This window comes from Carica papaya, chromosome 6 (genome assembly GCF_054855325.1).
Source record: "Carica papaya isolate Zhongbai chromosome 6, ASM5485532v1, whole genome shotgun sequence".
NCBI lineage: Eukaryota > Viridiplantae > Streptophyta > Magnoliopsida > Brassicales > Caricaceae > Carica > Carica papaya.
Genome location: NC_142314.1, coordinates 5,896,178 through 5,913,051, shown reverse-complemented (window position 1 = coordinate 5,913,051; position 16,874 = coordinate 5,896,178). Strand labels below are relative to the sequence as shown.

General features: G+C 33.9%; 1 protein-coding gene and 1 long non-coding RNA gene across 4 annotated transcripts; one reads left to right on the top strand and one right to left on the bottom strand.

The window, feature by feature from the left end:
* Positions 1–9,204: 9,204 nt before the first annotated feature.
* LOC148253253 (uncharacterized) lies at positions 9,205–15,755 on the top strand. Of its 3 annotated transcripts, XR_015821408.1 has the most exons (6): positions 9,205–11,600; positions 11,740–11,781; positions 13,226–13,388; positions 13,484–13,545; positions 14,302–14,369; positions 15,386–15,755. It is a non-coding gene; the product is annotated as an uncharacterized LOC148253253 (long non-coding RNA). The 3 variants fall into 3 exon arrangements; XR_015821407.1 differs by having other exon boundaries at positions 9,205–11,781; XR_015821409.1 differs by lacking the exon at positions 14,302–14,369 and having other exon boundaries at positions 9,205–11,781.
* On the bottom strand, positions 12,190–13,103 carry LOC110816150 (RING-H2 finger protein ATL78-like). Its single transcript, XM_022044205.2, has one exon. The coding sequence runs from the start codon at positions 12,994–12,996 to the stop codon at positions 12,343–12,345; it is 654 nt and encodes a 217-aa protein (XP_021899897.2). The 5' UTR covers positions 12,997–13,103; the 3' UTR covers positions 12,190–12,342.
* Positions 15,756–16,874: the final 1,119 nt, after the last annotated feature.

Genomic DNA, 16,874 nt, shown 5'->3' with positions numbered 1-16,874 from the left:
CAATATACGAAAGCAATAACATCATCATCATCATGAAACCATATATATAAACTGTATAACATAATACCTATCAAACTTTTCGTAATTCAATCGTTACACAACATATTTTCCTCATTTACCAGCCCACTAGTATCCATGGGGATCCATAGGGGTCCCGTTACCCGTTAACCCTTAACACTTGAAATCACATTCCAGGGCCGTCCCCATACCCCGTCCGGTATGAGCGCCAAACCATAGACCTCATTACCCCGTCCGGTATGAGGGTGAAACGGGCCGTCCCCATACCCCGTCCGGTATGGGCGCCAAACCATAGACCTCATTACCCCGTCCGGTATGAGGGTGAAACGGGCCGTCCCCATACCCCGTCCGGTATGAGCGCCAAACCATAGACCTCATTACCCTGTCCGGTATGAGGGTGAAACGGGCCGTCCCCATACCCCGTTCGGTATGGGCGCCAAAACAAATAAGATCTCCATACCCCGTCCGGTATGGGAGACCACAATCCCGGTAAGGTTCCCTACGGACCCGGTCCGTCCACCATCTCCCAGGAATCTAGTCAGGCTGACCACAGTATACAATTTCCATTTACATAATCTTTCATTCTCCTTTTCCCTCAGTCAGCATTATTAATCACATACAAACAAGCAAAATGATAATTTATGCCAAACAGACAACATACAGCATCAATATCCCGGTCATTCAATCCATAATCAATAAAACAGTAGAATATGCACACGAAACTATAAAATGAAAACATCGAACCTCATGCTGCATTTAAAACTGTAAAGCAGGTCAAATAACAATTAACCGACAAACACACTAGACTCGGGCTCCATTAGCGACCTTAAGCAGTTTCACACACTCGTTGATTCATGAAATACCGTTTTATCATTTATTGAACTTTAAAACCATGATAGGAAATAGGGTGAGGGGTCCTTACTCGTTTCGGGGTCCGAACACGGCTTCACAGTGCGCTTGCAGGCTGTCCCTAATTTTTTCTGAATTTTTTTCGGGGAACTGAAATGCACTACTGGTACCTGCTCGTGTTCCAAAAAATCCCAAATTAGGCCTAGGGCCCCTTTCGGCCAATATCGCAACTCCGGCACGGCGGCTCCGCCGTGCTCCGGCGACGGTGGTTTGCCCCGGGTTGGCCGTTTTCGGCCGTTTCCGGCCGAATTCGGCCACACTCGCATTGGTTCCTGCGATAAAACAACCCTACAGCTCTCGGGGGGCCGAAAATTTGCGAAAAACCGAAGCTTACCGGCGGCGGTGCTCTCGGGTGCGGCGGCTCTCCGGTGAAGTTCGTATTTTGGTGATTCGACTCCGATCAACCTGTAGAGAAAAGAATGGTGATCACGGTGATATAAAAATTGCATTAAACGGAGGCCGGGAAGGGCCTCATCGGAGGCAAAAATCGAGAAGGGGCGCGGCGGCGCTGCTGGCTTTCGGCCGTGTTTTCCGGCCATTTGGCCGGGATTTTGGCTCCGATTTGGCCACTGGGGAAATCAGCGTGGAAAAACGAGTCGGATGTATGAAATTTACCTCGATCGGCGGTCGGAAATCCCTCCGGTGCGGCGGCGGGTGGCGGCGACCGGCTTCTGGTTCGTCTTCTCTGGCGAGGGCAGGCGGCTAGGGTTTGGGGTCTGGTGTGGGGGTCTTATTTATACCCTTTTGCCTTTTGATCTCAGCCGTCCATTTTGTTTTAATCTGGGCCGTCCGTGCGATTAAATCTGGGTCGTCCGTGCGCGCGATTGATCTGGGCCGTCCGATCGCGCGCACGCGGATCGCCAACGTGGCCTGTCCCCGGTCGACGTGGTTTTGCCACGTGGCAGGTCCTAGTTGGCCAGGCCTGCTGACGTGGCACGAGCGATTTTTTTTTTTTTTTTCAATTTCCCCGGGCACTACACTCGGTCCCTCACATATTAGAACAGAGTTTGTTTTAGTGGTTTGACTGCCATATTTAAGTACATATTTATCGAATATTAGCAAAAATTATGTCTCTTAAATATAAATAATATAAGTTAATTATTCATACTATGTCATTATATCAATAATTTGTGTATTTCTTTATCTTATCTAAATTAAAATAATATTAATTATATTATACAATCAATGAAAATATTACATATATATATACACACCTATATGTTAGTAATAGTAAATTCAAGCACACGTTTTTTCATAAAAATAAATAAAAATGTTATAGACATTAAATTATTATAAGTAATTATAAGAATTTTGATAAACATATAGTAACTAAAAATGAATCTAATGACTATAAATTTGATTAATTGTACATCCATATAATCAATATACTATTAATTTAAAAAAACATATTCTACTTGTTAATAAATATAATATAAATAATTAAAAATATAATATACAATTTATATACTAATTATCATAAATTCGAAAACATGTTATCCCATATAATTAAAATATTATCAATTTATAATGATTTATTTTTATTATTATTAATGTTATAGTTAAATATATTATTTGTGATGAAAATGTTAAATATAGTTATATTCATTGAATCATTATATAAGTATGTAAAAATTGATAATTATAAAACTATGTAATATTTTTTAATGATATAATTTAATGTGATGAGAATTACACTCAGCTTTATACATATATATAAATTTAGTCATACATACATTATTTTAAAAAATTAAAGTTCAAATGCATTTAATTGATATGAAAAAAATGTGATTTTTATGCATCTCTTGTAACACCCAAAACTATTTATTTTATTTTATTTTAATTTTTATTGGAATTTTATTTAATTTTATTCTATTTTAATAATTAATTTATAAGGTTTTAATTTAATTTAATAGAAATAATAATAATAATAATAAAAAGAGGTAAAATTATTTTTGGGATTTAATTGAAATTGATTTTGAGAAAAATAGGTGAAAATTTGGATTCTAATGATGTTCTTGAAAAGAAAATTGAAAATCGGGGTCAAAACGTAATTTAGAAAAATAGTGCCACGTCAGCAGCCCCGGCCAACCAGGACACGTCACGTGGCAGGGACGCTGACGACGGGAGCCACGCGGGAAGGAGCCACGTGGGCGATCCGCGTGCGCGCGATCGGACAGTCTAGATTCGTTCCTTCGCGCACGGACGACCCAGATCTCACGTGTGCGGACGGCCCAGATTTGATCACGCACGGACGGCTCAGCTTTATTTTCAATTTAATCGCGATCGGATGGTTCAGATTAAATCGTGATGAATGACTTAGATTAAAAGGGGAAGATTATAAATAATCGCATCCACACTCAACCCCCAAACCCTAGCCGCCAGAACCCTCGCCGGAGAAGACAAACCAGCCACCAGAGGAACCGGTCGCCGCCACCCGCCGCCGCCCCGGAGGATTTTTCGACCGCCAAACGATATAAAATTTATCCCATTGTCTCATTTTTCGATGCTGAACCTCCCTGTGGCCAAATCGAACCCAAACCACCGGCCAATTGGCCAGAAAATACCGTCGAAGTCCAACGGCGCTATCGCAGATTTTCTCAATTTTTGCCTCTGATGAGACCCTTCCCGGTTCCCGTTCGATATAATTTTTATACCACAGTGACCACAGTCATTTTCTCTACAAGTTGACCGGAGCAAAACACCAAATCGCAACTTGCGCCGGAGGAGCCGCCGTACCCGAGAGCACCGCCACCGGTAAGTCTCGATTTTTTGTAATTTTTTGGTCCACCGAGGGCCCTAGGGATGTTTTATCACAAGAACCAATGCAAGTTTGGCCGAATTCAACCGAAAACGGCCAACCCGAGGCGGATTGCCGCTGCGGACGGCGGCGCCGTCATCGGAGCACGGCGGAGCTGCCGTGCCGGAATTCTGAAATTGGCCGAAAAGGCCTTGGGTCTGATTTGGGATTTTTTTTGGGACATGTGCAGGTACCGGAAGTGTGTTTCAGTTTCCGGAGAAAAAATTCGGGGAATTTAGGGACTGTCCTTAGGCGCAGTGAGAACCCGATTTCAGACTCTGAAACAAGTAAGGATCTCCCACCCTATTTCCTATTAAGACATTAAAGCTTAATAAATGATCAAATGGTATGTTGTGAATTAATAGATATATATAATTAATTAAGGTTGCTAATGGAGCCCGAATATGATGTATTTTTCGGTCAGTTGTTGTTTGATTTATTTTACAGTTTTAAATGCAGTATGGTGCCTGATGTGTTTATTCTATAGTTTCGTATGCATGAATCACGGTTTTATTTATTATGGTTTGAATTATTGTGAACCCGATATTGTGTTGTCTTGTTTGGTGTCCATTACTAGTTTACGTGTTTATATTTGATTGGATAATTGAGATTAAAAAAAATAAAAAAAGGTATGTGAATTGATAAATGGATAATGTCGACAGCCTAACTAGATATCCTGAGAGATGGTGGACGGACCGGGTCCATAGAAAATTCTACCGGGAATGTGGTCTCTCATATCGGACGGGGTATGGAGACTTTATATGTTTTGGCGCCCATACCAGACGGGGTATGGGGACGGCTCGTTTCACCATCATACCAGACGGGGTATTGAGGTTTATGGTTTTGGCACCCATACTGGACGGGGTATGGGGACGGCCCTGGAATTAAGTTATTAATGTGAATGGTTCACGTGTAGCGGAGACCCTCTATGGATCCCCATGGATACTAGTAGGTTGATAAAAGAGGAAATTTTTTGCCTGATGATTGAAATACAAAAGTATGATATGTGTTATGTTACAGAGTGTGCATGATCTTATGATGTTTATGATGTTATAGTTTCTCATAAATTGTTTTCATGAATCTCACCGAGGTAAGTGGACAGTAAAATTTTTTATTATTGATAAATGAGTTTGTTATAAATTATGCTCAATTGGTCGTTTTTGTTTTCTACCAACTTTTACTTTTGTAATAGTGAGATAGTGTGATGTCTTTACTGGGCTAGTGTAGCTCATTCCTTACTTAACCATTTCAAATCATGAGGACTTGGTTCCCGAGCCCGTTTTGCAGGAAAACAGCGAGTAGAAGCCTAAGAATTTATTAATTTTCCTTATAGTATTCATTCATAATATTTCCTTTAATTAGTTTATTCTTTCATATGTTTAGTACGTTTGAATTATTGTGTAAGGAATACAAATCAAAATTTTTATTCCACTTCCGCACTTAGAATTTTTCTTATATATATACATTTTCCTTTAAAATTTTAGAGCCATTACATCTCTTGTAATCAAATATATATATATATATATATATATAAATACATGTTTTAGGGGGTTAGCTTGCTATAGGGAAAGATAGCTTGACCTTAGAGTAGTGCTTAAGATACTTAGTGGCAAAACATGAGCATATATATAATGAAATCAATATAAACTACTCTATAATCTTTATAAGAATCTTATAACATGAGAGGATAATACCCTATGTTTTTATTTGACTAATTGACTTATTATTATTATATATATACATATATATTATTGGAAACATGCTAATCATGCCTTAATTAGTCTAATATAAATAGTACTCTAATTAATAGTATAAAATGTAATGATTTTTTTTTTATATTTTTACCGTGGTCAGCACAAGAATCCATTAATTTCAAAAAACTTTAATTAGGATTTTGGATAATTTTATATTTATTTTGTAGATTTACTTTATACTTTAATTAAAATGTAATTAGAAATCGTACTAAAATATAATAACAATTATTATAATATAAATCCAATATCTTGTAATAATTATTTTAGTAATCATACTTGTAAAAAGTATGCGAAAAGTAATATCTCTTAGTTTTCTTTTCAAACAAAAAATTATCAAGATCCTTTTGTTAAGCAAATTATTAGAGTTGTCATAATTAAATGTACTCTAACGTTATTTTTAAGATATTAGGTAAATTATGCTAATTTATAATTAAAACTAAAATTAATTTGGCTAATGTAACACATTAAAATAAACACTTTGTTTATATTGTACTAAATGATATAATTTTAATATATGATACTCTACATATGTAAAAAAATCATATTTGTTTCAACTTTCAATTGTAACAAATGATATCTGACTAAAAATTTTAGGATGAATTTTAAAATTACTGAATCGGTAGTATGTGAATGAAATGTTAATTTTTTTTCCTTTATACCCCCATATAATATAATTATTTATATTTTTATCATCACAATTTATTATTTATTTTATTAAATATAAAAATTTAATTTATAATAATTATTTATTTAAATATAAATGTAAATATATTAGTAAAAAATTTAATTTTTTTATTATATATTTTTGATATACTACTTACTATTACATAAATAGGTATGAATAAATTAACAATTTAACTAAAAATACAACTATACCATACTATCATCAAAATAAAAATATACCATTAACATACATTAATATACAATCATCCAAATATAATTTTTTTTTGACATACCTATCATATATTATTACCATCTAATTACTTCCATTATCATATACTAATTAACCATCACTAAAATTTATCCAAACAAGTTAATATTCAAAGTTTAAACTGAAAAAAATATCTTTCCACGTTAGTATAATCAATTAGACTTTTTTTTTTTCTTTTGAAATGATACTATAAGAATAAAATAAATCTAATTTATTTTATATGTATAAAATTAACAATTATAGGTACAATATGTTATATCTTTATTTAAAAAAATAAAAATAAAATAAAATAAAACTTATTATTATGTAATTTTAATGATTAAATAAATGATAGTAAAAAATATTAAACTAATCTCTACCTATTTTTAAATACTTGAATTGATTTGTATATTAATTTTTTTGTTATTTGTAAAAATATCTCTATTAATTTTATATTCATTAAATGCTAATTATTTTTTATTATTTAAATTTGTATCTTACATGTCATGTGATACTAAAAATATTAAAAATATAAAATTAGAAACATTAATTCTCCCACGTCAGATTCCTCTCCTCTTGACTCTTCTCCGCAACTGAATCCTCCCACGTTTTTCCATTCTCCATCTACCTCTCTTTATATATATATATATATATATATACATCTCCCTCCCAGCCTGGTCTTATTCAAAAGTCATTTCCTACCGAAGAAATGAATCAGTCGATTTCACCATCACGAATGAAATATACAAAGCAATGTTCAGTTACAATCAAGCTTGTGAAAGCATCAAACAGGTGGACTCCACTATAGTTGCCGAGGCTGGTCAGGATCCGTCGCGGACTGTGATGCCCCAGAATCATCCAGCGGAAAAGACAACGACGACACGTACGGACGCTATCACCAGCACAGGATAAAGAAGCTCATTAACGGGATCAAACTCCAAGACTGTTCAACATCCAACGCAGTCCCAAGCACTGTGCCGAATGGCAACAAGTTCATGGAGTAAGACAGAGACCATGGGAAGGTGAACGGCGGAGATCAGGGATCCGAGAATCGGAACGAGGGTTTGGGTTGGCACGAATGACAAGGCGGAAGAGGAGAATGGTGGGTTGCGGTGGAGGAAATGCTGCTTGGCGATGGGGAGAAGGTAGCGAAAGAGGTAGAGAGGGGAGAGAGAGAGAGAGAGGTGGGTGGACGTGAGGACGGCTTCGGCGACATTGGGAGGAGTGACCAGGCAGAGTTTATTTCTTAAAAAAATTACTTTTAAAAATTAAAGTATTATTTTATACTTCACAACTGAAAATAAAATTATTACGTATTTAAAATGCTGTTAAATGGTAAATTCATTATCGGTAGTGATATTTAATAAATATTGACTAATGCAATTGTTTGAAAGTAGAAGAATAATCATAAAAATAAAAAATAGTATAAAAATAAATTTAATATTTACATCATTAAACAAGTTGGAAACAATATGATTTATGGAGGCTCTTTCAACCGATTTATTTTCAAATTGCGCTTTTAAGCGTCATAAATAATATAATTTAATTGTTATAAATTATTATTATTTTTGTTTTAAAAAGTAATTGTTTAACCGATATTTACTTTAATTTTGTTACTGTTATCTTAATAATATATTAATGAATTAAATCTTTAATTATACTAAATTAAATATTATAAATTAATATCTATTATATTTATAAAATTATGAATTTTATTTTTTTTAGTGATATTTAATTTTATAAAAAAAATGATTGAATTACTTACGTAAATTGTTAGCTATGTTGTATGTGTGAATCAAATAAAATTTATAATACTGACATAATAAAATATCTAACTCTATTTTACAAACTATACTTGTTCATTGCATTAAAAATTTATAATAAAAAAACTCCCTTCGTATCATTGAAATATTCATGAATTCTTTTTTTTTTTTTTTTTTTGGTTGATATAAATAGATAAAAAATAAAAATAAATAAAACAGTTTTAGGGAGAGTAAATATTGTCACACATATAAATAATATTGGTAACAAGTCAATTGGCACAAACACACCGTTTAATAAAACTGAATAAATTTCCATGTTTTATAATACTTGGCATAAAATTTTATGCCGTCTTTTACTTTTTTCTCTTGTTTACATAAGTTTGGTATTTCATAGAGTTAATTTTTTAAAGATCCACTTGTTTGGCAATTTCATCTCATTAAAATTTTTTGGGTCTAGGAGGTAAACATTGACCACAAATAAAGAAAGATTGAATTTGTCTCCAGCTTCGTATTTAATTTCCTGCGATAGAAACCCACATCGATTTTATTTAAAGAAATAAAAACTGAAGCCCACACAAATTTTTATAGTCGATAGAAAAATAAAGAAGCCCAAGACAATACAAGACTACAAAAAGCCTTCATGTGTATATATATATATATATATCACAATCGGTATTTGAGTTCATATCACTGTGACCACTAAAAATTGGATTTGAGATGCACATAAAAAAATTTTGGTGCAGTGCGCGAGGACATGAAAGTTGATTTGTGATTGTCACAAGATGACAGTGATTATTGTGTTCCTATTATCTTTATTGGGAAAATGATATTTTTGACATTACCATTTTGTTTCTACCCCAAAAAACAGAAACTTCCTGTTTATGGTGATTTTTAATTTCAACAAATTGGAATAATTTTACACATTATTGTTATATTCTACAAAAAACCAATAGGCCACATCTAAGAGGCCCAATGTTCACGGGATAATGGTTGGAGTCCGAATTGTATCGGGTCGGATCTTTTAGACCCATTAATAACCGATTGGTACACCCGGGAAGGGAATATTTGTCGCGGGAGTATTTTAAGTATTTCAGCTTCTCAGAGAGAGGTATGAATTTCTTCGTCTTTCATTGTTAGAACGAAGAAACGAATTCACGTCTTCTCTGGCCTAACTCTGGTAATATTTTGCTTGAAAAAAATTGTCTTGTACGTTGTATCATTAAACGTTTACTGCAATCGCGTATTGTTGGTCGCCAAGCTTGAGATTCAAGCCGGTGCATTGCAAGTATAATGGCGATTTGAAATGGATTTGTCTTTGATTTGATTTTGTGGAATCGAAGAGTTGGACTACTCTGGTTTCTTCCACCGCTTGATTTGCTACGTGTAATTCTTAGCTTACTAGGGATTTAAATCTAATGTATTTGAACACTAATTCTCATTGTGCTAAAATGTGTGTTTTTGGTTATCTGGAAGCTAATACAGGGGTCTTGCTAGTTACAAAACTTCTCTCTCTTTCCCTACACATCTCTTGTACATCCTGTTCAAGTGAAAAATTTATGTACAAATTCACTCATGACTGAAGTCTGTAGTGATTTTAACTTCTTAATAAACAGTATATCTCAGTTATATGTAGAATTTGTTTTGTTATTCTGAGTTATAAATAATTTTTTTTGGCTACTAACAATCTAGCAGTGCCGTTCTTGGAACCCTTATCAAAATTGTAAAGGCCTGGCAAGGGAGCCATACTGGGGCAGACATAAGGAAGGAACACAGAAGCTTGTGTCCAAGTCTTTAAGATTATTTTAAGATTGTCTTTGTCAATAAGAATGGTGGCTGCTGCTGTGAAAAATCAGCTTACTGTTCGTTTTTGTGAAAGATTGAAAATTCCTCAAGAGTCAGAAGATACAAGAGTTCTTTTGTGTCTTGTTTGGAGGTTTTGAAGCTACACTAACATATTTTACATTTGAAAACTCAATATTCTAAACCATAATTTCAAGTAATATCTTATAATCATGTGCGAAATTCATGACCCTGTTTGGACCATTGTGATAGTTGAGTGCTAAGTTTATCCTCTTGGCTGTTTTCTTGCTTGCTAGAACTTAAGAGTGATCGCAATTGTATGACTTTTGCAAAGAATAATAAGATAATATAACTTGTTAAATACTTAATTAGTTGGGTGATTAAATATGTTAAAAACTAAACTGATAGAAAACTGCCGCACTTTATTATTTATATTTTTAATATATCCCCATGCATGTAAGTGAGACAACAGATTTAGTATGTGAACACAAACTCAAATTGACGAGTCGAATAAGCACATATATAACAGGTTTTGGGTAGAGTCACAAACGAGTCTGAAATTTATTTCTCTACTCCATTGTTATGTTAGATAATTGATTGCCTCATTAATTATTTTAAAGTTTTAAGTTAATAGAAAAAGACTTTAACTTTATTGTTTATGTTCTAATAGACATAATAACCAGTTAGAATATTACTGTTTGCGATATTTCAGAATAGATAGTCTATTTACTAAGTCCTCCATGGAATTTTACTGTTCTCTTCATTGTGCTTGTTGATGTGAAAATTTCAATGGATGAAATATTTCTTAACATGTGTCATCTGTCCATAGAATTATAGTTTCAATCTCAAATGAGTTCATGGTGCTGGACATTTTTCTTTCCTTCACTTGATTTTACTCCATGCATATTAAGGCATGAGTAGTGATAACTGCTGATAAATTTCAAATTATATATCCAATTGGCAATAAGTCGCTCAAATCTTATTCTTTCTGGTCCTTATCCTCAGCAATAAAATCTCAGTGCATGTCTCATTAGAAGTTAGCTCCTAAAAAGTTGTTCAATGTGTCATATGAGTCCCCGGGAAAGAGGGGTCCAAGATAAAAAATTGATTTTGAGGGATCTGAACGCTCGTGTTAAGTGTCCGATATTCATTTGATGAAATATTGGAAGATCAATTCCATGTTGACCCTTGTTAGCTATTGTATCTTCTCAACTTCTGATTTGTTTTCAAATCAATAGTTCTTCTGCAATGCTGTAATTGGTACTTGAAAAATGGACTGTAGTACTAATATTTTGATCAAATCAACTCTATTCTCACTCTTTCTAGATTCTAATTCTTTTTTTTTTAGTTATATAAAATAATAATAGACATTTCATGTATAATTAAATTAATTTCTCTTCTATCATAAATTTCAGAATCATATATTTTTTATTCTCACTTGTTAAGGAAAAAATTATACAGAATATCTAATTTTAATTGGATATAGAACTATCTAGGAATTGCACTGTTGTTTTTGTTCAAATTTCTATCATGCTTCAAGTGTATTTCAGGGATCCATGTTCTGTGAATACCACAAGATAGCTTTTAACCAGTGCAGTGCGGCAGTCTGGCTACTGTCATTAGTCAGCTCCATTTATCATATTCTGCATGTGAGTAATATAATATAACATTCCCCTTTGGGTGAAATTTCGTTTGACATGAATAGATAGTGGATTTGCCCTCAGCTTCCATTGGTTCAAGATGAAAAATACTTTGTTTAATGTGTGGTTTCTATATTTTCCAATGCAGGATGCATGTTTTGAATTTATGGCATCTTCCTTGTCATTGGTGGTAATTACCTTTATTATTCAAGATTTTTGTGTGGTCAGTGTTGCATTTTACGGGATTAATTTTGTTAATGGGTACTTTTTGACACAGTATTTCTTATAGGAATTAGTATTTTTCAGTATGATATTATATTGATATCGTGAAGCAGGTGGACAGAGCATTGTTATTAGAATTGGTGATTTCTGAATAAATAAGAAGCAAAGAAAAGCTTCTGTTAGTTGACCAAGCTGATTGGGTGGGGGCGGCAGCCGCCCGTTCATTACTGGTTGATTGGTTATAACTTTTGAGACTGTTGACTTGTTTCTTACATTGTTGACTGAGCTGCGATTTTATGGAGTTAAGGAATTCTTCCATTTCCTGAAATTTTAACTGAATCGTGATTTGAATCCTTTTTTAATGGATGAGGAGGTGTAAAAAATGAAACAAGTCATAATTTCTTTTACTTATAAAAATTTACAACTAATCCTAGAATTCTTTTGACCTATGCTAATCTTTGCAGCACAGTGATGAACACCAGGTAGCATGAAGTAGAACTAGTAAGATGTATTTACTCAACTAATTAATTCACCTATAGTCGCGTATCAAACCTTCAGGTTGTAGTGGTGCTATGTGCAAAATAGTCTCTGCTGCTGGTTGAGGTGGTGGTTGCGATGTGGTAGCCTTGCTACAACCAACAATCTTCTGGCAGGTCTGGAGGAGGCAGTTTCTGCAGGTAGGGCAGGAGGAATGCGAGTTTAGCCACTTATCAATGCAGCGGACGTGGAATCCATGGTTACACTTGGGCAGAAGCCTCAAGTGCTCGCCGGATGCAAACTCAGAGAGGCAAATGGCACACTTGTTGTCCAGCTTCAACTCTGCTGAGTAGTTTACAGTTGGGAAAGTCTTTAAAGCCTTTTTCTTGATCCCAGTGTTGGCTAAACGAGCTGAGGGGTTGCCACTCGTCTCAGAAGCCACTAAGCTTGAACATCTTAATGCACACTTTATGATGGAGTTAAGTCCCAGGGAGCAAATTAGAGCACAAAGGAGGACTGAGAGAACCATAACAACATTAGCGTCAAAGCCATTGCTGGCACCATAGGGATCAGATGGGTCATGGCTGTTACTGGGGGGAGGAGCTGCTGCTGTTGGTAGATGCTGAAGGTTTTGTGGTAGTAATCTTCGGGAGTAAAATACTGGATGTTGGAATAGTTGAGTGGATATAGAAGAGGAAGCAGACATGGTTTAGAGAGTTTTGATAGTTGAGATAACTTCTTGCTGCTTGCTGCATAAGAGGGATGACATAAATATATAGGGTTGAAGTTTCTTCTATCGAGCATTATGTTATATTATATTATATATATAAATATTATAAAAAGATTATTCACATGTGAAATGTAGTTAAGAGAATATGCGAAGGTTTTTTTTTTAGCCCCACATACAGGTTTAATCTTTGATTTTATTTTTGCAGGTTTTGGAATCATACGGACACATTCCACTGAGCTTTACATATTTTAATTGGCGTCCCAGTGAGGATTGGTGGCTTGTGTGAAAGTGACACGTGGTGGCTATCTTGGCAAATTGCATCTGTAAATGCTGCTGGGGACCCAGTGGCCTGAGAAGCAGCCATGAAGGTTCCGATAATACGTTTGTGGAGATGTAATTTTAGAGGGATGGGCATCTCTTTTGATCTCTTCTTTTTCTAAATTTTTTGTTTTCATATATGCAGCTTAAAGTGATAGACATGCCAGATCTTTTTTGAGTCAGACTCAACTCAACGTGATTTTCCCTGTGAGTTATTGCTCTTTCATTTCATGTTAGTGCTTGCAACTTCTAGTCCGTTTTCAGCTTGTTCAATTTTCTGTTGCATGACAAGTTATTGCAGGGTCCCATATAAAGGAACGAGATTGATTGGTACTACTCGTATATATAAATGTTTTTGATATAATTTTTGTTCCAACTAAATTAGAATGTTCCCACTAATTTTAATTAAAGTTTATTAATAATAACTTCAATAATTAAAAAGGAAATTAGCTAACACCAATTAATCTTGAAAAACTGTAAGCCACTTTGGTTTTAAGCCTATCTGTCATTCTCAGTTACTATTAACTCTCATATTCGTATCTTTAGTACACAATACAACACAGCCATCTGCAGCTGCCTGCTCCTTTTCATTTTTGAACCTGTCAATGACCGTGAAATTAACATTAAAGAAAGCCATTTCCCTCTCCCTTTTAGATCTCTTATTTTGTTTTCTTTGCACGCCGTGATCTTTTCCTGATTGCAAATCTAAGTATAATCCAAATAAATTAATTAATATGCTCCTCTCCTTCTGCCTCCAAATTAACTAATTTTCTTTTCCAGATAGTTTGTTGTTTAATTGGAATCTTTTTGCTTTTATGAAAAATCATAAGGGTACTCTTTTTTTAATGAAATATCAAGTGGGTGCTTTTTTTCTTTCTTTTTTTTAAATATTAAATGGGTTCTTCATGGTAATGTGGAAAGAATTACGAGGTTGATTTCTTGATCTACTTTTGTGTCCTGTAGTTTTGCCTTCAAAACCCACCTGTACAACATGTACAAAAAGTTGAGACAGCAAGTTCATAATAATATAGGTACTGTTTTTATTTTCAGAGAATTAATTAAGTTTAATAAGATCTCAGAGGGAGTTTGCTCCTTTTTTTTTTAAAAAAAAAAAAAATTATAAAATTAAAAAAATGCTTCACTTTATGGTTTTGCGCTAAGTGTCGGTTGAAATTTGTATCTTCTTGGTAAGCTGGATTTCACTATATAATTGTTGTGTCTTTATATGCTGATCTGGGATAAATAAAGAATATTCCTTGTTGTAGAATATCATACAAATATGAATGTCGTGCATGTGCGATACTCCCATTGAGGTTGTTGTTCATCACTTAAATTTACTTATGATTATATTCTCATGATTAAGGACTTAGAAAATTGGAAGGATAGAGCACTATAAAAGCAATCTATTCCTACTTTAGATATTTACGCTGTTTAATTTCATTTCCATTTTATTTCTAGTAATTTTTGATTATAAATTATATCAAATATGTATAGCTTTTACTAAATTAAATATTAGTATTTACTGTACAGAACATGTATTCTCAAAAGAGCCGCAAGTGAAACAATATTCTTCATATGTATTATTATCAACACTATTTTTTTTTTTTTTAATTTTTATTGTCCTTCAAAGTTCTACTTATCGAGAGTGTGAGTTATTATTGAATCCTGCTCGCACATTAAAAGAGAGAGAGAAAAGAAAAACCTTTTGCTCCCATTATGAAATCCACGCTGCCTCCTTTAGAACAAAAGAAAAAGAATGATAAGGGTACATCACCACCAATTCTCCATTGTACATCATTACAGTGCTCGAGATGAAAATAACTGAAAGCTGTAACTCAAGAGACATGGGAGTGCATTATGAGAATTAGCAAAAAGGTTGAATATCTGCTTCACAAGAACATTATGAAATGCTTTTTAGAGGTAGTGAAAAATAATTGAAAGAAACTTTATGAAAAGCAAATTTCCTTACATAATAAAAGCTTTTTATGGATAACTTGTCCAAACATATGGTGAAAAATGTGCTTATATCTGTGTGGAAATCCTGCAGAAAATGTGGAAGCAGCATCTTTTCTCTGGATAAAGAAGCATATTGGTGTACACTGGCAGGTAGCTAATGACTCTGAATTGTTTAACATTAAGGTTTAAACAGACAGAAAGAAGTTTTAGGAAAAGTAATGATGAGAAGTTAGTAAAGAGAGAAATTCTTATCAAATTAGTATTGATGGATGGTGGGAGTTGTAAAGTGGTCAGGGTAAAGATATACCTAAAACACAAAGGCTAGATACATAGCATATAACAGCAATAAAGATCAGTAGCTGAAACTTTTGTGTGACGTGAAATAGGCTTGCTCTCAATTATTGTAACCAATTGTTGATATCCAAAAGAATACAAAGGAAAAGAATATAGGACAACAGAAAGTAGCTTTTCTAGTGTACTGCTTCACATCATTGCTGCATGTTACTTGATCCGGATTGGAGTTTTCTACAAGCAGCCTAAAGGGTTAGCATTTACTATTGCTCCTTGTTTGGATATATTAACAAAGTTCATTTTTTTTTGGGTGATGAGGAATCTTCTTCCGTTCTTTTGATGTTAAAACACAATCTTGATTTTTGAGGTGCCTTCTTTAATTCTCCATTGAACATTGAAGTTCAAACACCTATCAAAAGTATTATTAATATGTGACTTGTATAGTATATCTTGGACTATCACAATCTTCATCTCTTAAACTTTGATGTTCTGATCAAGCAATTCCTATAAGATCCAAGATCTTTAGTGCTACAAGTTGTAATGCTTGCTTCCAATAATTACTGATTTAATAACTTTTTAAATTCAAATAACTGATTTTCAGAAAGTAAAATTTAAACTATCAGTAGTGTATGATTTGAACATATATATGAAGTTCAATAATAACATATATTTCTGATGTGAGATTAGGGTACCTCAGGAATTTTGTCAAACATCCTTCAATTACTTTTGATACTGATTTTTACAAAGACAAAAGATATACAAGGGTTTCATCCATCTTTTTTGTTTTCCGTGCCTTGTCAACAATATTAATCTAGCTAAGGAAAGGTTCATAATTGATTGAAGTATTTTGTCTGCATAGCAATTTCAAGTACTGCTCATGGATGGAGCATTGGAATTTTGTATTTGAATAATACATACCTTTTAGTAATGGTCTCCTCAAGCATTAGTCTTCCCAGGAAATTCTAGACACTAATTATGATATTGGGCGGCTCAACTTTTTTGATCCAACTAATTACATAGTTTTGTTTAATGGATTTCCAATAGAAATTCAAAGTCAAATGAGACATAAATAAATTCATTTTCCAACTTTGTTGGCAAGTCAGGTGGTGCTATTCGAAGGAACTATAGGGAGAGAATATAAAATTATAGTGCATGTTAGCAAAGAAGCAACCTGAACTGGAGTTGAAAGTGCAATAAATGGAAACAGAGGATAAGTGGAGACCCGAGGTCATTGCACTTAGTATGAAATTAGTTAAAATAATCATTATATTGTGGCTAAACATTGCATG